At 52.7% G+C, this 22,900-nt stretch overlaps 1 protein-coding gene across 1 annotated transcript in view; it reads left to right on the top strand.

The window, feature by feature from the left end:
• The window catches only part of SSH1 (slingshot protein phosphatase 1), a 56,615-nt gene extending 34,848 nt beyond the window's left edge, over window positions 1-21,767 (top strand). Inside the window, exons 7-15 of the mRNA XM_025267453.3 lie at window positions 244-309; window positions 1,786-1,980; window positions 3,329-3,422; window positions 4,437-4,565; window positions 7,589-7,635; window positions 9,446-9,592; window positions 11,143-11,343; window positions 13,655-14,198; window positions 15,713-21,767. Coding sequence (XP_025123238.1) covers window positions 244-309; window positions 1,786-1,980; window positions 3,329-3,422; window positions 4,437-4,565; window positions 7,589-7,635; window positions 9,446-9,592; window positions 11,143-11,343; window positions 13,655-14,198; window positions 15,713-16,915 — 2,626 coding nt within the window. The 3' untranslated portion in view covers window positions 16,916-21,767. The remainder of the gene's footprint in view (window positions 1-243; window positions 310-1,785; window positions 1,981-3,328; window positions 3,423-4,436; window positions 4,566-7,588; window positions 7,636-9,445; window positions 9,593-11,142; window positions 11,344-13,654; window positions 14,199-15,712) is intronic.
• Window positions 21,768-22,900: the final 1,133 nt, after the last annotated feature.

The following is a 22,900-nucleotide window of genomic DNA, read 5'->3' as shown; positions in this document are numbered from 1 at the left end:
TGCCCTTTGCTGGGTTTTCAGTTTTTGGCTGACTTTGCATTGCTGGGTTAAAAGCCAGTCTTCTGGATCTGAGAACCTATCTCTCTCTCTCTTTTTTTCTGCGTTTGCCCTTGTCTCTGTGGTCTATGGTCCCTCATCAGACAGTATGAGACAGACTTGTCCTCAGGGTGTCCCCCAGCACCTGGCAGTGATGTGGTTGGGGCTCCGCCTTCTCACCACGCCGTCTTTGTTTTTCATTCTCAGTGGATTCAGCGTCAGCACCGCCGGGAGGATGCATGTCTTCAAGCCTGTGTCCGTCCAGGCCATGTGGTAAGTGTGGTTTCAGGGGCTTTTAACTCCTCACAAATATTTTCCTAGCTGACAGCACGAATTAAAAAACCCCATCTCCTTAGAAGCACATTTAGGTATGTTTATTTTATGTGTGTGGCAAAGTACATGTAACATAAAATTTACCATTTTAAGCTTTTTTTTTTTTTTGGCCACTCTGTGCAGTCAGTATGTGGGATCTCAGTTCCCCAACCGGGGTGTTGAACCCACACCCTTTGCACTGGGAGCTCGGAGTCTTAACCACTGGACCGCCAGGGAAGTCCCTTAAGCATTTTTAAAGGTTGCAGTTCAGTGACATTAAGTACATTTAGTGTTGTCCACCATCATCACTGTCCATTTCCAGAACTTTTTCATCACTTGAAACAGAAGCTCTGAGTTTATTAAACGTTAATTCCCCATTGCCCCCTCTCCCAGAGCCTGGTAGCCTCTATTTTTCGCTCTCTCTATGACTTTGCCTGTTCTGGGTCCCTCATGGAAGTGGGATCATACAGCATCCGTCCTTTTGTGTCTGGCTTCTTGCACCTAGCACGATGCTTTCAGGGTTCATCCATGTTGCAGTACTTCATTCCTTTTTAAGGCTAAACAGTAAGTTTATTATATGGATATACTGCTTTTGTTTATCTGTTCGTCTCTTAATGGACATTTGGGTTACTTCTCCTTTTGGCGGCTATGAATAGAGCTGCTGTGACCTGTGGCGGACAAGTTATCTGCTGGATCCCTGATTTCAGTTCTTTGGGGAAGGTACCTGGGAGTGGAATCTCTAGATCATGTGGTAATTCTGTGTCCAGTCTTTTAAGGGACGCCCTCGACACACTGTCTTACACTGTAGCCTTTCATTCTCTGATAATTTTTCCATCCAAGGCCTCGTTCGTCCACCCTTCATTGATACCTGATTCACCCCATTCACTGAGAAATACTCAGCAGATATTTTTGTAAAAAGAAGTAGGAAAAGGATAAGTAAATTGGCTGCTATCATATGCATCTGCAGTTTCATTTCTTCCACCCCACTCTGCCTTCGCAAATCTCTTCTGCAGTTCTCATATTAAAATTAGTTTCTAGAACTCATTTCCCTGGGAAATCTGAGCATCAAAGCTATTCTGACATTGATGAGAGGGAGCTGAAAATTGACTGAGGACACAACCAGGCCTCTGTGCCGCGTGTTGAGGAAACTTTCCTTCCAACTGCTCTGCTAAACTGGGGTCCCTACCTTCAAGGTAACCGCAGCCTCAGCAGTGAATCCATCCTTGGGAGCCCAGCCGCGGATGGAACGTGACCTGGGAGGCTGCCCGACTGGGCGAGTTAGGAAGCTTTGTAGTTCCCTCCTGGGGGCTGATGGCAGGTGCTGTTTCGGCCCTCAGGGTCGCCGCCCCGTGTCCTGGAGGCCCGCAGAGGTGCCTGGCGGCCGTGCGGCCCCTCGGGTCTCCTGTCCCTGACCCTCTCCCCCTCCCCTGGCCCCAGGTCTGCCCTGCAGGTCCTGCACAAGGCCTGCGAGGTGGCGCGGCGGCACAACTACTTCCCAGGGGGCGTGGCGCTGCTCTGGGCCTCCTACTATGAGAGCTGCATCGGCTCCGAGCAGAGCTGCATCAACGAGTGGAACGCCATGCAGGACCTCGAGTCCACGCGGCCCGACTCCCCCGCCCTGTTCGCAGACAAGTGAGTACCCGACCCCCGGACCCTGGCCCGCACAGCATCCCAGCCCCGTCATGTCCCAGAACCAGCCCCACAGGCAGGGGTTCCTGACCTGCAGCCCCCGGGGGTTGTCTTTGGCTGGGGGAGGATCTGTGATTTCCACTTCCTCCTTTATAGACGAATTCAGGTGTGAATGCATTTCTGGGGAGCGGCTCCATAACTGTTCGTCAGGCTCCCTGTGCCAGTGCTCCAGCCTCTTCCCCAGGGCCACAGACGGGGTTTACAAAGCCTCTTCCTCTGCTTGTAAGAGTGAATAAGTTTATAAGATGAATGTAACGTCTGGTTCCTCGGGTCCTGAAACACGACTGGGTGCAAGCAGGCCCGGGTCACCTCTCAGAGGCCACAGAGGTGCCCCCGCGCGCCCTGAGGCCACACTCGGTCAGCTCCAGTCCCAGGAGGAGGGAGGGCAGAGGTGCCCCCGCGCGTCCCGAGGCCACACTCGGTCAGCTCCAGTCCCAGAAGGAGGGAGGGCAGAGGTGCCCCCGCGCGCCCCGAGGCCACACTCGGTCAGCTCCAGTCCCAGGAGGAGGGAGGGCAGAGGTGCCCCCGTGTGCCCCGAGGCCACACTCGGTCAGCTCCAGTCCCAGAAGGAGGGAGGGCAGAGGTGCCCCCGCGTGCCCCGAGGCCACACTCGGTCAGCTCCAGTCCCAGGAGGAGGGAGGGCAGAGGTGCCCCCGTGTGCCCCGAGGCCACACTCGGTCAGCTCCAGTCCCGGGAGGAGGGAGGCACTCGCCCCTTCTCTCCTGGTAAGATCCTCGTCCTGAGTGTCCTGTTCCTCAGGGACATCGCATGTAGGAGAGCTGTAGATGGAGGGGAGCCCTGCAAATGTGGGGAGGATCAGAAGCCATGTGTATGAGGCCTCCAAGAAATTACCAGAGCATTGGCGAGAATATGTGCCTTCGAGTATAATGAAGGCGCGTCATGTGCGAGAAGGATTGTCCTGGTCAGTCCGTGTGGCCCCAGGATCAGGATGGCCTGTAGAAGATGCAGGGAGGCTCGCAGATGTTGGTTCCGTTTAAATGTGTAAGGAGCTAACAGGAGCCGTTTGCAGCTGGGCCACGGGCTGCCTGAGGGCCCTGGGAATTCCAGCCTCCAGCCCTGAGAGTCTGGGGCTCTGCAGACCCGCACGAGGAGTGAGGGTGCCTCACCACCACCATTTGCATCCTCAGGGGACGTCCCTTCCCCTCTCCCCTTCTCACTGAGAACGTGCCCGAGCTGTGCCCTGTGCCGCCCAGGCGCAGCTGGGGTTTCTGTGAACGCCGACCGCAGGCCTCTTCAGTTCTGCACGTCCCTAAACATGGCTTCTCCCCAGGCCGACCGAAGGGGAGAGGACGGAGCGTCTCATCAAAGCCAAACTCCGGAGCATCATGATGAGTCAAGACCTGGAGAATGTGACGTCCAAAGAAGTAAGAGTGCATCCCTGCTGGGCAGGCTGAGGTCGCGGGTGTCCCTGCTTCTGGTTGAGTAGAGCCGAGAGGTTGAAGCTGCCATTGTAAAAAAGTCACACGTGATCTGTTTACGAATTAGCACGTGTAAAAAAAACTCCTTCCAAAGCCAGATGAAACCACCCTTTAACATTTTTCTGGATCACTTGTTTTCTTCTTTCTGTTGCTTTTTGTCCACGGAATGCTGTGAATTAAGTAACAGCTGCATTCAGTAGCAGGTTGACGGTGTACAAAACAGTCTTCTTATGAAATAACACATAATGAAGCCCATCATGGTATCTTGCAAAGCGAGATGAAACTGATCTTATGTTTTCATGGTGATAGATTTGAGCATTGGAAAAGCATTAAGTGCTTTCAACTCAGTAGAAAAGATTCCAGGGAATCAGATTCCTTGTTTGAAATAATAAACATCCCCCAGTCAGAGTCACTTTGAGGCCGAGTAGCCTGTACCCACTCCAGTGTTCTTGCCTGGAGAATCCCAGGGATGGGGGAGCCTGGTGGGCTGGTGTCTACTGGGGTCGCACAGGGTCGGACACAACTAAAGTGACTTAGCAGCAGCAGCAGCCTGTATTCCTGCCACCCACGCGTGTGTTCACTATGTCTAAATGCATATGTGATGACTCTTGAAAAAAGCCCCCAAATACTTCTTTTGAAAACAGCCACAGTTGGGCTTCTCAGGATGCTCAGAGGTAACAAATCCGCCTGCCAATGCAGAAAACATGGGTTCGATGCCAGGGTCAGGAAGATCCTTTAGAGAAGGAAATGGCAACCCACTCTGTATTCTTGCCTGGGAAATCCCATGGACAGAGGAGCCTGAGGGGCTGCAGATCAGGGGGTTGCAAAGAGTCAGACACGACTGAGACTGAACAGCAGCAGCAGCATAGTTCATGTCGTGACTTTACTTCTTTGAAGGAACTGGTTTGTTGTGGGGTTTTTTTGTTTTTTTAAGCCCTCCTAATATTTGCTACTCTGCAGATTCGTAATGAATTAGAGAAACAGATGAACTGTAACCTGAAAGAATTCAAGGAATTCATAGACAACGAGATGCTCCTTATCTTGGGACAGATGGACAAGCCGTCTCTCATCTTCGACCATCTTTATCTCGTAAGAGGCACAGCGCCCGGCGGGGCCTGGCTCGGGGCAGGGGATGTAAATCAGACCGGGATTTGTTTAGAGTTTGCAGCAAGTCATGAGAGGGGGAGAAACTTGAGTTCCTGGAGCCTCCGTCCTGACTTTTACGGGAACTCCCCTCTTGACCCTTTTCTCTGGCCTGCAGCCTACTGGTTTGCTTACCGAGCCAGACGTTGGAGCTGAGGCTCCCAGCTGAGCTGCGGGGAGTTGTCTGAAGAGCTCTCTGGTGTCAGAGGCTGGCTGCCCTTTTCAGACACACACCACCTTCCCGCCTTCCTCGGTCACTACCAGAAAACCCCTCCAAATGGTCTGCAGGCTGGAAAAAAAAAGCCCAGTTACCGCAGGGAGCACACGTGCCTAACCCCAAAATTAGGCCTAGACGACCCGAGACGTGAGAAAAGGCAGAGGCGGCAGCATTGCCCCACCCTCCCCGCTGGTGCACACGTGGCCCGGCCCTGCTCCCAGAGCCCCTGGAGGGAGCAGACCCTGCTGACACGCCGGTGGGGTCTGCACATCCATCGCTCCCTCCGCCCCGTCTTTCGCTCCGATTTTCATAAAGCTGTCCATCTCCATAGAAGGCAACCGGCATGTTTTCAGAGTCAGGGGGACCGTAGAGGAAGGCACGTTCCTACAGCGAGGGGTCCGCAGGGCATGATGCAGACTGGAAACCACCCCCCCTCCCCCACCCCTGCCAACCGCAAGCAGGTTCTGGTTCCACAGCCTGAGCAGCTGGGTGCCTGGGAGCAACCCTTTTGGCCTCAGTTTTCCTTCATCCTATACCTCAGGGCAGAAGGGCCTCCCCAGGCGGCTCAGTGGTGATTCAGGAGACGAGGGTTTGATCCCTGGGTCGGGAAGATCCCCTGGAGGAGGAAATGGCAACCCACTCTGGTATTCTTGCCTGGGAAATCCTAAGAACAGAGGAGCCTGGCAGGCTACAGTCCATGGGGTCGCAGTCACAGAGTCACCCTGAGTGACTGAGCAGGCACCCACGTAGCTCAGTGGACCTTTACGAAGCTTCAGTTCGTGTGTGTTTAAAGCACCGAGTGTAGTGTCTGCAGGCGCTCGTAAGTGATACCCCTGGTCAGAGCAGAAGTCACTTCCTTGGGAAAGTTGAGAGAGCATATTGGCTGCTGAAGGCGTGACCGACTGTTTTCTGCCTGTAGGAAGTAACCAGTAGTTCCCCAAATGTGTATGTCGTGATATATACTTAACAGAGTATATATATGTTTAACGTGTTTTTATATATTGATCTATAACACCGATCTATAAATATTTAATGTAGTATGTATGTAAACTGGTTATAAGTGTGTGGATTTGAAGCCCGAATGTTGAAAGCAGCCCTGTCTCTACTCTTCTCCCTGCGGAGTGGATTATCTTCCCTGGTGGACAGACAGCCAGAGGTGCCTCAGCTGGCCTCTCCACTAGGTGGTGATCTCGGCAAGGGGATACTCACAGCCCTAGTGGAGCTCGCGTTATTTTTTTCGGTGTGGCTCGGTGCTTTATGTCACTTTTTCCATGAGAGATACCAAAGGAATTTTTATATTTGAGCCTCTCCCTCCAGTATGAAAAATCCAGCTAGTTGCCCACACACTGGCAGCTCCGTTGGGGCCGTGGCCTCCAGAGGGGCCCCCCTCTCGGGAAGGGAAGTTTATAGGGAGACCACGAGGGTGCTGCTGCTCTTGTGACTGTGTCCATCGCATTCCCTAAGAGCGAAGTGCTGTTTTTATCTGTTTTTTTTTTTCTTTGCTTCCTTGGAAATGTTTGTAAAAAACATTTTTAAAATATGAAGTTACAACGTGTGTGACTTCCCTGACGGTCCAGGGAAGTCTGAGCTCCCAATGCAGGGACCTTGGGTTCAGTCCCAGGTTACGGAGCTAAGATCCTGTATGCTGCACAGAGTGGCTGGGAAGAAGAACACAAACATGATATAGAGGGTTAGGAAATATAAAGGGCTTCCCTGATGGCTCAGCAGTAAAGAGTCTAGCTGCAGTGCAGGGGCTGTGGGTTTGACCCCTGGCTTGGGAAGAGCCCCTGGAGCGGCAGTCCACTCCAGAATCCTTGGCGGGAAATCCCACGCACAGAGGAGCCCGTCAGGTACAGTTCAGGGGGTCGCAGAGAGTCGGACATGACTGCGTGACTGCATCCCTACCAGGAAGTACACGTCTAAGGAAGAAAAAGCATTCTCAATTTCACTAATTTGGAGGCAGTCACTGTTAATACTCTGGAATGTTTGTTTTTCTGTCTTCTGTTTTTTGTTGTTTTTTTTTTTTTTAATGCATTTATAACTTCTTGAAAAAGAAAGAAAAAGAAAAGGAAAGGAACCATACTAGTTGATTCTGTAGTTTTGATTCCTGCTTTAGAAAACCCTTTTTCACTATGCGGCCTTTCCCTGTGTCATTAAATACCCTGCAAAAGTAAGATTTATTTCAGTGGCTCCGTCACACGGACCCATCATCATTTGTGTTACTGATTTCTTCTTGTTGAACCTGGGGGTGGTTTCCACTGATCTGTTATTATAAATAACCATAAATATCCCTGCACGTATATTCCTGTGTGAATTCTGGGTGTTTTCTCAGGGTAGCCTTTTATAAGTGGAATTTCTAGGTCAGAGGGTGGGAACTTTTTTAACATTGCCAAATACTTCCCAGAAAAGGCAAACCCATTCCTTCCTGCAGTGAGTGGCATGTAGAAGTGCCCTCTCCCGCCTGGGAGGTCAGAGGTCACTGCTTCTGGTGCCCAGGACCCTGCCGGAGACCTAGGAAAAGGAGTGGTAAGGGGGAGGGAGCAGGGTTTCCTCGACCTGCCCTTCTCCCCGACGATGCCTCGAATTCTCAGGGCACCTGCCTTGATACTGGCCTCCTTCAGTGGGCTTCCTCTGAGGCCAGGGGCTGTCGAGATTCTGCACCACCATCAAGGCTGGTGCGCACCGCGCATCCCGCAGGCAGCCCTGAGCTGACGTGCAACACTCACAGGGGTCTGTGTGATCTGTCCCCCAGGGCTCTGAATGGAATGCATCCAACCTGGAGGAACTGCAGGGCTCAGGGTGAGTCTGCTCCCCTTGTCTTCCCTCGTCCTTCCAGGCAGCTTAGAAACCTTCAGCTCAGCCGTCCCGTCGAGGCCGAGCCCTGCTGCTGCCCACCTGCCCGCCTGGAATTGCCTACACCTGTTTCCAAAGCGGCCGCTGGCTTGCTTGATTGGCATAGCTAAACCAGATGTGCTTCGAAATGCCACCTCCTTGAATGATTCAGGGGCTTTAGGTGTTACTGGGGTTTGGAAATGTGGGTGTCAGGGAGTACGATTCTAAGCCACCCTCGAACTGTACAGGGCATCCTGGATGCTGGGAGGGCCACGAGCCGCCTCCCACTGCCCCACCGCCTGGCAGGGATGCTGAGCATCCCGGTACCTGTGAGCCAGTCAGCAGTGGTCCCCGGACCACTCCCGGTTCTATCTGAGGTGGTGCTTTTGAGCCTGACACCCGCAGTTAGATACTCAGCGTTGGCCAGAAACATATGCCTAAGTCTGAGAAACACTCGGCAGCAGGAATAAAAAAATGTATAAATCTAGACCATTAAGAACAAATGTCTGGACATCTTTTTAAAAAACAACACAGCCACAAAATCACCATCCTGTGTGTCTAACATGATGGCATTCTTGAATTACTGCATTTAAAAGTCAAGACTAAACAAATCTTAAAATATATCTTCAGAGCTACTGGTTAAGATGTGTTCTTTCAACAGAAAGGGATCTTGAAGTGGAGGGTGATCCTGTCTATGCTTTATCTTGCTGGGAATAAATAAATGATTTTAAAGGTTTTTCTCTTTTTTTTTCTAAAGCATTTATAAGTATTCTCTCATGAGATCTATTTGAGGTGTTTTCAAACTCCTGAAATTATTTTGGTCTTCCAGGAATGTGAGTATTAAGTAGAGAACTATAGACCCTGGGTTAACTGGGTTAGCAAACCCTCCAGACTATTTATTTATTTATAGCCTGTCTTGTTTGAAAAAGGATTTAAGGCAGTTCCCAAGGGCATAAATAATGGATGGATATATTCAGCTTAACTACTTAAAAGTGGAGACATTGGGGTTTTTTTTTAAGCCTCTGTATACTCATAATAGTTATGAATTTTGAAGCTTTAAGAGACTTAAAAAATCTATTTAATATATATGATGAATTTCTAGAATTAACATTGCTTGACAATGCTTTGAATGAAACTTTCTTTTTATAAGTTTTTTAATGCAGAAATTTGTTTTTATCATAAATATAATATATTCTCATCATACAGAGGGCATTTAAAAGATACCAGAATGGCAACCCACTCCAGTATTCTTGCCTGGAGAATCCCACAGACAGAGGAACCTGGCAGGCAGTTCAGGGGATTGCAGTGAATCGGAGATGACTAAACGACAGACTTTCACTTTCAAAACAAACAAACAAACAAACAAACAAAAAAACCCACTATGAAACTCTGCCATGAAAATACAGATCTTTTATAAATGTGTATTTAATGTTCTCTCTGCACAGTTTTTTTTCCTTTTGTGTTATCTTTCTTTTTTTTAATTATCTCTTTTGAAGGATAATTGCTTTACAGAATTCTGTTGTTTTCTGTGAAAACTCAACATGAATCAGCGATAGGTATACATATATCCCCTCCCTTTTGAACCTCCCTCCCATATCCCTCCCCATCCCACCCCTCTAGGTTGATACAGAGCCCCTGTTTGAGTTTCCTGAGCCAGACAGCAAATTCCCGTTGACTATCTAATTTTACATGCGCAGTTTTTTATTACTCTGTTTTTTGTCAATCCTCGTTCCGATTCTCCAAATATGTTCTTTATCTTTTTTTTTTCTCATTGCAGTGTTGACTATATTTTAAACGTCACTAGAGAAATAGATAATTTTTTCCCTGGCTTATTTGCGTACCATAACATCCGAGTCTATGATGAAGAGACCACAGACCTCCTCGCCCACTGGAACGAGGCGTACCATTTTATAAACAAAGCAAAGTAAGTGGGCGGAGAAGCCAGAGAAACCAGGCTGGGAAAGAAGCTGACTGGCAGCCACGGGGTGGGCAGACATTAATGGGGACCCCAGACACAGCCACCTCCTGGCTCGAGGAGCCAGCGGCGCATCACGATCCTCTGGTTGTAGAGCACAGGACCCCAGGCACCGGTAGGGCCAAGTCGTTCATCTTCTCCGGGGCCCCAAATGAGCACCTTCTCTCCCACCTGCCGTGCCATTTGACCCCCATTTCATCATCAGCTCTGGCTCCAGGCACGGCTTCTGTATCAAGCGCACACTCTCAGGCGCTCTGCCTGTGGGGAGTTGCTGAGCTGGAGGAGGGGAAGGGGGCATGCGGGCCAGACATGACTCAGAGGACCTTTGGGGCTGCTACCCCGGAGGAATCTGCCCAGACATCTACTTGAGCAAGTTCCTGGAGCTGTGGCCGCCTCCACCTGAGTTTGCTGGACTCCCGTTCACGTAGGATGGGGTCACCCATCCCCCAGTGCCATCAAGCCTGTCTCCAGCGTCAGCCTGTCTTGTCCTCACCTTACCCTCCCAAGGAACACCTCTGTCTCCCTGAAGTAGGACCAGCAGGAAACAACTCTTTTGAGATGCTATCAAGAGACACCCCCACCCCTTTTGCTTTGCACCCCTCCAGCTCAAAGCTCCGTGATGTGGGACCAAATCTTAGTTCCCCTGGGTTCCTGGGGCATAGACTTCAGCAGTCCAAAAAAAACAAACTGAGATCTGAGGACGAATTTCAAGCCTGGGGTAAAGGAAGTGAGCCTGTCTCTACCTGACAGGTGGGCTGCTTCTAATGTAAACAGGCAGGCTGGCGCCCTACCTCCTGTACAAATAAACCCTCACAGGTGCGGCCTCCCCAGCCTGTGCCCACTCCCGCCCCACCCCAGCCTGTTCCCCCTCACCTTTTTGGAGCAGCAGCAGCGAGAGCAACAGTGTTCCTGGCCTTGCCATGTCTGTTAAGTCTGCCTTGCCTGGACCCATACCGTCTCCTCAGAAAAAGCCTATCGGCCCATCTGTTTCCTTTGGCTTCTTGCTCTGGTGGCTCCTTGACTTTCCTGTCTGCAAAGGCGCTCTTTCTCCCAGGGCCCTGGAGCTTTTTGTCCGCTGACCCCATTTTTCTGCCGTAACCCACTCCATGTCTCCATCTGCTCTGCAGATAACCCCTTTCGCTGCTGCCTGGTTGCTTCCTGCCCAAGGGGCTCTGGTCTCTCGTCCCATCCTAGCCAACCTGGGAAGACTCCTGCTTCTTCGCTGGAGATGGCCTAATTCAGGAGCTCTCTCCCTGCCAAACTTGGGCCCAGCCAGAGAGCTCCGTCTCAACTTCCCATTATGTGCTAATCGATTTGGCAGCCAAGTTATTTCCTTCTGAGGGTCTGTGGACACCTGCTACCTAACCCTCAGGACCGTGGAGGGTTTGGGCAATGAGATAACCTCGGGGTTTTTTGTTTTAAAAATACCTGTCTCATGGAGCCTGAGAGAATGCAGTTGCACCAGCTTGTGCCCTCTCCCCCTGCCCCCGCCACTGCAGGAGGAACCGCTCCAAGTGCCTAGTCCACTGCAAGATGGGTGTCAGCCGCTCGGCTTCCACGGTCATAGCCTACGCGATGAAGGAATTCGGCTGGACCCTGGAGAAAGCCTACAACTACGTGAAGCAGAAACGCAGCATCACGCGCCCCAACGCGGGCTTTATGAGGCAGCTGTCTGAGTATGAAGGCATCCTGGATGCCAGGTGGGTGACCATGAGCTGGGAAGAACCGACCGGTAAAGCCGAGCTCCAAGAGCCCTGCTGCCCAGCCGTGCTCCCGTCCGGCCCAGGGTTGGCTTCCACAGCCAGAAATCCTGCCTCAGGGTTGGAGGGGTGGAGGGGAGCCCGTCTGAGCAAAACAGCTATTGTTTGGGGTTTGATTAGTGGTTTCCAGGAGGGATCTGTGTTGATTGTGTTGGCACGCACAGAAAGCTATTCTGCGGCTGGAGGGAGCAGGGCACAGCTTCTGATCCAAGGCAGGACTCCCACGTGCGGCTCAGCCCGGGGCTGCCCTGTTTCCTAAGCATCTGTTCTGTGCCCAGCCCCGTGCCAGGTTTCAACGCAGGGCAGCTCCAGGGACCGCAGGGGCAGACCCAGGCCTGCCACCGCCAAGCTGGCAGCTCAGGCCTGTCTCATCCATCTGCCCTGGTCACAGTCTCCTCTCCTGAGTTAAGAATTGACCCCATTCCCCCTGCCCCTCCTCCTCTTCCCTGGTGGCTCAGCTTGTAAAGAACCTGCCTGCAATGCAGGAGACCCTAGTTCACTTCTTAGGTTAGGAAGAGCCCCTGGAGAAGGGATAGATTACCCACTCCAGTATTCTTGGGCTTCCCTGGTGGCTCAGATGGTAAAGAGTCCACCTGCAATGCGGGAGACCTGGGTTCAGAAGATCTCCTGAAGAAGGGAACGGCCACCCACTCCAGTATTCTTGCATGGAGAAGCCATATGGACAGAGGAGCCTGGCAGGCTACAGCCCATGGGATTGTAAAGAATCAGACATGGCTGAGCGATTTTCACTACCCCCTCATAGGGTTGTGAAATTTCCACGAGCACCATCCAGATGCTTTAATAGACCCATCTCGTGGTCAGTGATGACATAGCTGCTTTTTAATTCTCTAACCACCACCACCACCCACCTACCTACCTACCTACCTACCCCGCCATGAGAAAGGTCTGCAAAGGACAGAGGATCCCGCATTTACGGGGAGTCAGGAACTGACATTGGAGGTTGAGGTGTCCCATGTCACACAGCCAGAGGGCAGCCCAAGGAGGCGGAGCATTCCCCAGGCCTGTCGGCCTCTGGGGATCCCATGCAGGGTGATCCTGCCCCCACGGGGGGGTCCCCAGTGACCCCAGGTGGATCCATTCACTCTCCCTGTTCCTTTCTGCTCAGTCTGCTCAAAGCCTCCCTGACAGCTGTTTCTGCTCGGTGCCATGGGGAGGCCACAGGCTAAGTCCACCAGCTTCTTGGCCACATCTGAGGAAGCAACCAGGGGTCTGGAGAATAGCTCTGGACATCTCTGGACTCCTTCACTGTCAGCTGGAGAGCAGCTGGACAGATGTGCAGGCAGGGCTGAGGGGGAGCGGATGGACACATCAGCTCCTTTAGCCCTTCAGTCACTTGCTGCCATCAGCGGTCTGAAGCCCAGCCAGGGCTCTCCAGACCAGGTTCACAGCAGCACAGCGTTTTGACCTCGGATCCCAGCCCCACCTGAGGGCCTGCCCGGCCCGGCCCAGCCCACGCACGCAGAGCAGACGGCTGGAAACAGGAGCAAGCCCATAGTTTGCACAGCCTTTTACGTTCATATCTCTTAACCCTCGGCCCCATGACGGCAGTGAGTCTCTTAAGGCTCATGGAGGTGACTCATTGACCTTATTTCATTATGAGCCTCTTATTTTTTTTTAACCCTTTATGTTTAAAAATTGTTATATAAAAATAATGCTATAGTGCTATAAGACTTTTAAAAAAACTGACCTGTAATCTCTCTGACCTACACAAATATTTCCGATTTTCTGGCATCTTCCCAGTTTTATTCAGGTGCATCACGTGTTTATGTGGTCACATGAATGTGTGTAATTTTTTACCAACTCTCTGCTTTCATCTGCATTATTTCCCTACATAGGCAGTAGGAAAAGATACAGTTTCTTATTTGACTGATGGGGGAACAGAGACTGAGCATCAGGGGTGTGACCAGGTTCAACACAGTGAGCTGGGGCACTGGGGCCGTGATGGGATTTCAGGTCCAGACCCCCGTGTCTGCAGCATCCTCATCACGTGACAAAGCTGTTTACGTGACCATCCACGGATCGCTCCTGTGGGAGCCACGATGACTTGGGTCCCAGGGCCTTTGCCGTCACCCTTGAATGTCTTGGGGATAAATGATCCCAGAGAGGCTTCACTCAGGTGAGCCCCTGGCGTCCACCCAAGCCTTGGGCTGCTCCCCTGCCCCACCAGCCTCTTCCAAGGACCCTCTGGGCACTGGCCTCAGTTCATCTTCCTCCTCCCTCCTTCCCCCAGCAAACAGCGGCACAACAAGCTGTGGCGCCAGCAGACCGAGGACAGCTGCTTCCAGCAGCCTGTGGACGACCCCGCGGGGCCCGGGGACTTCCAGCCAGAGACCCTGGACAGCACCCAGGAAGCCCCGCCGCCCTGCTTGGACGCCACCGCCCCCCTGCCTGAGTTCCCAGGCAGCGGGGCCCTGGGGGGCGCTGCTCTGCCCTGCTGTTTCCGGCGACTCTCAGACCCCCTGCTGCGGGCCCCAGGCGACGAGACGGGCGGCCCCGTCCACCTGGAGGATCTGGAGAGGGACGCTCTGCTGGAGGAAGCTGCTCAGCTGGCAGAGGTGTCCCAGCCAGCCAGACCCCCCCCAGAAGGTCTGGGATTTTGCGAGAGGGAAGTGACGAAGAAACCAGAGCCTGAGCCGCAGGCGGAGGAGATGCAAAGGGAGGAGGCCCTGGGAGCCAGGAGGTGGGGGCAGCCGGCAGCCCAGCTCGATAACCTGCTCAACCGGGAAAACCTAAATAACAACAACAGCAAGAGGAGCTGCCCGGACGACCTCGAGGTAGGCGTGGGGGGTGGGGGGGCGTGCCTGCCACTTCCATTCCACCCGGGGGCAGCCCCCCCTCATGTAGCCCCTGAGTGGATTTCCAAGAGGTTCTGCAGGCCCTTGTGGAGGGTAGACAGTGGGAGGACCAGAGGCCCCAAGGAATGTCTGTACACTGCTCCCTTGACCCTGCTGCCCCGTTGCTGTGTTAGGCAAGGCTTCTAAATTTTCTTTTCTTACGTAAAATGTAAGACATATAAATTGTTACCCAGCTTTGATCTTTACCAGTGTGTGGCTGTTTCATCTCACCCCCGTACACATTCCCACACCCCAGACTGTTGTTCAGTTGCTCAGTGGTGTCTGACTCTTTGCGACCCCATGGACTGCGGCACGCCAGGCTGCCCTGTCCATCACCATCTCCTGGAGGTTATTCAGACTCGTGTCCACTGAGTCGATGATGCCATCCAGCCCTATCTCATCCCCTGTCGCCCCCTCCTCCTCCTGCCTTCAATCTTTCCCAGCCTCAGAGTTGTTTCCAGTGAGTCGGCTCTTCACATCAGGTGGAAACAAATTAAATCCCCAGTCTGTCGTTCCCATCACAAGTGCTTCCATGTGTATCAGGACCACAGTACCACTGCCACCTTGGGAAAATTGATAGCAATCCCGCAGCACCATCTTACATAGTCTTACAGACCCCGTTGGTGTATGAAACCCGCCTCCGGCTGGTTCCCTCGTTGAGGCTGCAGGCACCCGCGTTCGGGTCTGTATTAGAGTCATTCCCAAGCCGTCTTTGCTCTTCGCCACCTCTCTGCGAAGAGCACAGTCGCGTGATGGTTTCTCGGAGCCACGCTCTGTTGTGCCAGACGTGCAGGGTCGTCACCAGGCTGCAGACTCCAGGCCCTTTCTGAAATGGAGACCCAGTTACTTGCCAGAAACGTTATTTCACTAATTCGCACGATGCTCTGAGGGCTTCCCTGGTGGCTCAGTGGTAAAGAATCCACCTGCCAGTGCAGGAGACACGGGTTTGATCACTGGTTCGGGAAGATCCCCTGGAGAAGGAAATGGCAACCCACTCCAGTATGCCTGCCTCGTGGACAGGGAAATCTCATGGACAGAGGAGCCTGGTGGGGTCACAAAGGGTCAAGACACGACTGGGTGACACAGCAACAACAACGATCCTCTGAGGGCAAAGTCACCCTGGTTTCCAGGCGAAATCGGGGCACTGGAAAGGGTCATTTGGTGCAGGTGGCAGAGGCAGGGGTTGAGAAGGTTTCGAGAAGGGAGGCCCTTGGAGGTCCCACTCCTGGCTGTGTAGCCAAAGGATTTGTCCAGGATCATGGGTTCATAGCTTCCAGGAAGCTGAGTGTCTCTAACTCGTCTCCGAACCTGCATCAGTCACAGTCGAGCAGGTTCCGGTTCTGAGAGCACTCTGTCCCAACACCAGCTGAAGGGAGAGCACTGCCCACCACCCTCCTTGTGTTTTTCGGTTTTCAGCTTGTACTGCATCCTCACCATGTTCTTGCCCCTTTCAGCATGACGCGATCTTCGGGATCCTTAACAAAGTGAAGCCTTCCTACAAATCCTGCGCCGACTGCATGTACCCAGCAGCCGGCGGGACCCCCGAGGCCTTCGGGGAGCGATGCAAGAACCCCGGTGCTGCCGCCATCTGCACCCAGCCCACCTTCCTGCCCCAACTCACGTCTTCCCCTGTGGCCAGCAGGTCCCGAGCTTTGGAAAAACTGGCCTCTGGCCCAACCGATACTGCCCCCTTCCTACTACCAACAGGCTCAAGGAGGCCAGACAACGGCGGCCCAGGGGCCGGGGCTGCCCCAGAGCCCCCAGCCAGCCTTCCGGAACCTTCCAGAGAGACTCACAAAGCCCTACCAAAGTCCCTCCTCGTGAAGAATTCTCACTGTGATAAGAACCCTCCCGGCTTGGAAGCAGTGAAGGAAGACTTGTCACCCAGGAAAGATCCGAAGCCGGCCAAGGACCTGCGGCTCCTGTTCAGTAAAGAGGCCGAGAAACCCACAAGCAACAGCTACTTGATGCAGCACCAGGAGTCCATCATCCAGCTGCAGAAGGCGGGCCTTGTACGCAAGCACACCAAAGAGCTGGAGAGGCTGAAGGGCACGCCCGCCGAGCTGGGGGCCCCGTGCCGGGACGGCCCGGCCGCCATCCCCGAGGAGAACCAGGACTTGCCTCTGCCAGGCCAAGCCCCGGGCCCCGAGAAGCCCGAGCCCGGTCCCTCTCTGCTGGAGGGAGCCCCGCTGAAGAGCCCCCCGCCCTTCCTGTGCCGCCTGGACCACGCCAGTCACTTCTCCAGAGACTTCCTGAAGACCATCTGCTACACCCCCACCTCGTCCTCCATGAGCTCCAACCTGACGCGGAGCTCGAGCAGCGACAGCATCCACAGCGTCCGCGGGAAGCCGGGGCTGGTGAAGCAGCGCACGCAGGAGATCGAGACCCGGCTCCGGCTGGCGGGCCTCACCGTCTCATCCCCACTCAAGCGCTCCCACTCCCTGGCCAAGCTCGGCAGCCTCAACCTCTCGACCGAGGACCTGTCCGGCGAGGCCGACGTGTCCAGCGCGGCCGACTCCCAGGACGCCAGGTTGAGCGAGTCTTCCCTCTTGCACGAGCCCCCACCGGCCGGCAGGAGTCCGGCCGCCACCTCGAAACCATCAGGGAAATCTGCCCCGGAAAACTTGAAAAGCCCTTCATGGCCGGGCAAAAGCTGACCCACCTCTGGCTGCGTTTGGACTTGTGCGATCCCTCCCTTAGCCTCCCTGTGGATTTCTGGTCCACCCCTGCCGTCTGGATGTCCCTTAAGCAATTGGCGTTATCCTCGTTTTTCCTCCCCGCCTCTTTGCAGAGGGGAGAAGAAGCAACAAAATTGCCGAACATACAGCACAAGAAGAGAGAGGGGAGCTTGGGTGTCTGTGGCCTGTGAGAACCAGCAGCTGTCGGCCAGTAGACTCTAACCCCAAAGTGAGTGTTTCCAAGAAGACTCGTGTTTTAAGAAGAGCATTTATACGGAGATGTGCACGCATCAAAAAACAGCTCCATGCACAACCTGCAAACGAATAGCCGTGGTGTCGCGTCGGCACCGCAGGGGCTCATCTTCGCTCATGCAGGCCCTCATGGGGAAACCCGTGGATGGCACTAGAATTCCTACCTCTAATCCTGCTGTGCACGTTTTTTATTTTTAAAAATCCAGTAATGACCAAGGCTTGTTCCAGGGGAAAATGCTGTGTCAGAAAAGGTTTTTTTTTTTCCTAAAGAGAACTTTCTGTTGTTGCTGTCAGGACCCACGCCCCCCTCCCCCAAAAGCGTCAAGACTTTTAAAGTTGCCCACACCAAACACCGCTACTTAAAGCGACAGGAAGGCACAGACACTGTCGTCAGACCGACCCCGGGGTGTGTGGAGGTCCTCTGAGCTTTGACTTCCCGGTGCTGGCGTGTTGTCACAGCTGAGTGATGCGTGTCTGGCCAGCCCTGGCGGAGGCAGGGGCAAAGTGTGTGTGTGTGGTCCTCGTTGTCCACCCCCATCTGGGGAGAAGGACCCACAAAGTTATCGTTGAGTCTCACCTGCTGCAGAAGGCCACAAGGTCCTACGAGGATTTTGAAGGCGCTCGAGCATCTGGCGGGGCTGGGAAAGGGGTTCGGAGACATGGGTCACCCCACTGGAGCTTCGACACTCAGGTTCATTAGGTCACACGTACTCAAGTCTGGGGAGGAAAGGGAGAGGTCAGCAGTGAGAGATGCTCAGTCACTCGAGGAACAGCTCGGCAGCAGCTTCTCCGAGAAGCGGGACTGGTGGGAAGCTGCTCAGATGTTTACAAGTCGCCCCTTCCTGCGGTGAGAACGCTGCTTCCTGCTTCTCCATGGCTCTTCCCAGCAGGCCGGGAAGGCTTGAGGTCCCGCCCGGCTCCAGGGTAGCCCCTCAGGATCTTGAGTAGAGGGACTCCTCTGATGTCAGCAGGCAAGACAGGGTGTTAAAACATTTTGGAGAGAGAAAAGAGGTTGGTTAGATTTCATGCAGGGGTCAGCCAACCATGGCTGGGGTGTGTCGCCCCATGAGCTAAGATGGGTTGTTTTGTTTTTTTTTTTCATATTTTCAAAGGGTTAGCCAAAAATTACCAAACAGGCAACAGAGACCATGTAGCCTGCAAAACTGAAGATACTTTATAATCAGGCCCTTTATAGAAAACCTTTCCTGAGCCCTGGTTTTACTTGAAAACCCAGGGCTTGCCCAGGCCCTTGGGGAAGAAACTCCGGGGAGTTAGAAGGCCTCCCCGCCTCTTTTGTCACCTCAGGCCAAACCCTGCCCTCCTCCCTACCCAGTCCTTGCCAGCCCACCCCCAGTGTCTGTCCCCTGGGCATCGGGGGACCCCTACTGGCTGAAGCTTTCCCACAGTTGCAGCTTGCCCTCAGATGGGTCCACCGGATTATTTCAGTGAAACTAGACATCCTTCAAGGGCCAGCCGAATTCCAGAAGTGGGTAAATGAGTCTCCATCTTATGTTGGTCCTAACTGGGCCTCTCAGAGCAACCCATGCAGAGTTTTCAGAAACAAGGCCAGTCCATGTTTCAGCTCGTGGGTAGAGCTTTTGCAAAAAACCCTCTCTCCAGAAATTTTTTCTCCCTGACCTTTTTTTTTTTTTTTTAAATCTTTTTAAGTATATGTTATTTCACCTAATAGGAATTTGTTTCCCCACCGCTATCAATTGGAATCACCTAATATGATCCACTTATTCCAGAAAACCCAGTTGGGTCTGTGCCTCTCTCAGCCAACACAAGAGCATGGTCTCAAAAAAAACGTATCAGGTTCAGTGTTTTGCCAAATTGCATTTCATGTGGTGGGTCAATTTTTGTGTCAAAAGAATCCTGTAGATTTGATGATGACAGGCTTATGTTGTTTTTTTTTTAACCATGCCTGGGTATGATATATTCTTGAAGACATTCATTTTGAAAGCCATAGATTTTTTTTATCCAGGTAAAGGATGGGAAGAGGATTACAAAGATGAGAGGGTCTTTGGCTTTTGGCAGAGTTATCCATTCATTGTCAGAAGTTTGTCTGTTAATGAAACTAGGGCCCAGGTCCCCACCATCAGAACAAAGCGAAGCCTTCTTGATGGGTAACATTCTAGCCTGGAGAAGAGAATGAAGGTTTTTCTCCCAGATCAGTGGTGTAAAGACCAATATGGATTGCTATTTTAAATGTTAGCTAATAAGACCAGAGTGTTCTACCAGGCTTGGGGGCATCTCGACAGACAGATGCATTAGTGGTCTCCGAAAAGAAAGCTTGCACCATAAGCTTCTTGACCAATGCTTTGTCTGTACACTTAGCGGATGGGGGAAATTCTGAATGTGGGCGGCAGAGGTTTATGCTGTGAGAGTCATGGATTTTGGTGACCAGCTATCTTCATGGAATGCTGAATCAGCTTGGTACCCCATAAATTCAGCTGTGTTTCCTCTTCCCCCTCCACCTCCCCACCATTTTCCCTCTCATTCACGTGGCATGCCAGCAGGAGATTCAACTTGTCTAGATCTTTCTCTCGCATTGACACATGGAGGTCTTCTCATTGAGTTTTGTTGAGTCAAAGCGGGGAACTGGTCACAGAGAGAGGGGATACAGTGCTGCCCTCTAGTTGGCACTTGACCTTGCCGATGTCCATATCTCTGTCTCGTGGCAGCGTGCATCACTGCATGAATGTCTTGAGAACAGGGTTCTTGCCCCCAGTCTCCCCTGCCTCCTTGGTCTCAGTGCAGGCACCCGTGCCAACCTCCAGGCTGCCAAACAGCTCTCTGCTGGGTGGGGCCACTCATTCCATTGGGCAAGAGTCTACTCTGTCCAGTCTCCTTGTGCTCCATCCATCCCACCCTTTCCAGCTAAGAAAGCATTCCAGCCCTTTCTAAGCATTTTCCCTCCTGGATAAGCCCAGAGGATGGATACCTAGGATGGAGCCAGAATGGCCATAGAACTAACATCAGGACAACCCTGTATGTCAGCCCTGCACTCAGGCCCCATCCCAGGGGGCCCCTGCTCCTTAGTGAGAGGAAGTGCTGGCATCTAGTCGAGGTCACATGCAGAATCTCACCCAAGGTGCTGGAAGACCAGCACACTGTTTGCCGCCTGGGAATGCCGCTCTGGCTTGCCAGCCAGCAGGGCTCCCCTGGACGCGCGCGGGCAGCGAGTCCCTCTGGGTCCCTCCAGCAGGTGAGCCAGGTGGCAGGAGATTGGGACGTCCGGCCAGCACAGTGCAGGTTCACCTGCTCCTGTCCTACCCCAGCATCTTGGCCAGACGAAGGTACTCACGGATCCCTGTGTTCAGCTACCTGGTCTTTTTATCATCTGCTCTGGAGAAGGAAATGGCAACCCACTCCAGTATTCTTGCCTGGTAAATCCCATGGACGGAGGAGCCTGGTAGGCTACAGTCCATGGGGTCGCAAGGAGTCGGACACGACTGAGTGACTTCACTTTCTTTCTGCAGATGCATACCTGTGTGTGTGAGATCATTCTGCACAGATACATATATTTGAGTCTATACATCTGTCAGTTGAACGAGAGCATCAAGTGCGTTCCCCTTCCCTCATCCACACACACGCCTGTCACCCAAGCTGTGGAGCGGGTCACCTTGAATGGTCTGGAGCGACACCGTGCGGTGGATCTGGACGTGACCGCCTCGTTTTTTCGTCCTGTAGTAGACCCCCTGGCCCCGGCCGGTGTCAGTCTCCTAGCGGGACCCTTTAAAGCCAGACCCCCGTCCTCCACTGTCCCTCTGTCAGCCACACCGTGCAAGGAGATGGCCGCTCCCTCCCTCCTCTTCAACACTGTAATTATTGTTTTACAATCGAGTGCCTTAATAATAGTTTACAAATACTGTGTATTTATGGGCAGCCGTTCCGCTTTCGCCTTCTGTGATTGGATACTTTGCCTTGTCCGCGGTGGTTGGCGCTGGGGCTGGAATTTGCCTTCCCCATACTTGGGCTGATCTGCTGGGCAGCCTGCCCACAGCCAGGCCAGGGGCATCGCTAGAAACAGCGCTGGCTGGCGGTCCCTATGGGCGAGGCAGGCGCTGTTTCAGCCAAGGGCCCATAGTAAACGAAGAAAAGCCAGGATTGGTAGGCCAGCCAGCTCTGGCCCCCTCTGGACCACAGTCCTGCCCGTCTCCTCTACCCTCCCCATCACACAGCTGTTCTCCTGTTCAGTAGAGTTTTTCTTACCATCTTGTCTCCCCTGCCCCGTTTTCCTCTCTTTTGGTGTCCTGAGTTCTTTGCAACAAAATGCAGGTACAGATCTCCCTCCAGTCAGGAGCTCCCCTGCCTCCAAGACTGCCTGCCCTTTGGTTTCCAGAAGCTGCCAGTGGGTGCCAGTGTGTTGCGTTACGATATCAATGATTTTTTTATTATATATTGTTTTTCTTCTTGGTTTTTTTATATTATCTATTTAAAAGGCAGTATCTTTTGTACTGTGAATTTGCAGTAGAAGATGCATAATGCACTTTTTTTTTTTTTACTTCTGTTGGTGTGTACTGTATATAGTCTGTGTGCTTCTTGTGAGGAAAATAAACTTTCTTTATAAATGCTCGATGACCTCTGAACTTGTGCAGAAAAAACAAAGCAGCAGCCCCTCCAGCCCTGGCCAGGAAAGTCGAGACGCAGCTGTTTGCTGGCCCCGTGCCAAACAGCTGGACAAGTGAGACCAGAGAAAGAACCAGGAGAAAGGTCAGCTGCTGCAGGAATCGTCTTTTTTTTCTTCCTGATCTTGCCAGTAAGAAAGAGCGGGCCAACTTTTGGTATACAAGGTGGTCACTTGTATCCCAAAAAAACCTGTCCTGTCTGCCCCCACCTTGGGTGGGACTTGAACTTGAGGGGTGTGCTGGAGAAATTCACCACCTTAACTGCTCACGCACAAGAAGGGATGGGGTGGAGGGGGCTCATCATGGCTAACAGCCAAGACAGGAACCCCAGGGGACCCCAGTCACCAGACACAGCAAAGGCTCAGGCCGAGTTCAGGCCACAGCTCACTGCAGATAGAGCTCTGGGGGCTCTCCTCCCGTGGTGTCTGAGCCAAGCCAGGCTGCTGCCAGAGGAAAACGCTGCCTTCCTGGGGTTCTGTGCATCTAGCAGGGCAAACAGCGCTCATAATTCCTCTTCGCTGCCTTTGGTGCCGTACCTGCCCGTCCCACGGGCGAGTCACGTGAGTGTCACCCTTCTGCCACTAGTGCCTTGACAGGACTACGAAATTCCAGAGCCTGTGGGTCCAGGGACAGTACACACTCCATTTAGTTCATCTAGACTTACTCCACCCCTCCCCTGTACTCACAGGAGATGGGTGGATAAACAGGATGCAAGTTTTCCACTTTACAATCAGAATTATAACCATCAGTGGGAACTTCCCTGGCAATCTAGTGGTTAAGAATCCACCTTTCAATGCAGGGGACACTGGTTGGATCCCTGGGTAACTGAAGTCCTACGTGCCATCAGCAAAAAAAGATAATGAATATTGTAAAATTAAAAAATTAAAAAGAAATACTAGAAGCATCAAGCCGACCAGATGACTCTCATTTGCCGATTAGCACATTGAGTCGTTCTAGGAACATCTGCACTTGAAGCCAGATTATGGTTGCTGTGCTCAGTCACTCAGTTGTCTGACTCTGACCCCATGGACTGTAGCCTGCATGACTTGTCCATGGGATTCTCCAGGCAAGAATACTGGAG

This window comes from Bubalus bubalis, chromosome 17 (assembly GCF_019923935.1).
Source record: "Bubalus bubalis isolate 160015118507 breed Murrah chromosome 17, NDDB_SH_1, whole genome shotgun sequence".
Lineage (NCBI taxonomy): Eukaryota > Metazoa > Chordata > Mammalia > Artiodactyla > Bovidae > Bubalus > Bubalus bubalis.
The sequence above is the reverse complement of the archived record's forward strand: the minus strand, read 5'-3'. Positions and strand labels throughout refer to the sequence as shown.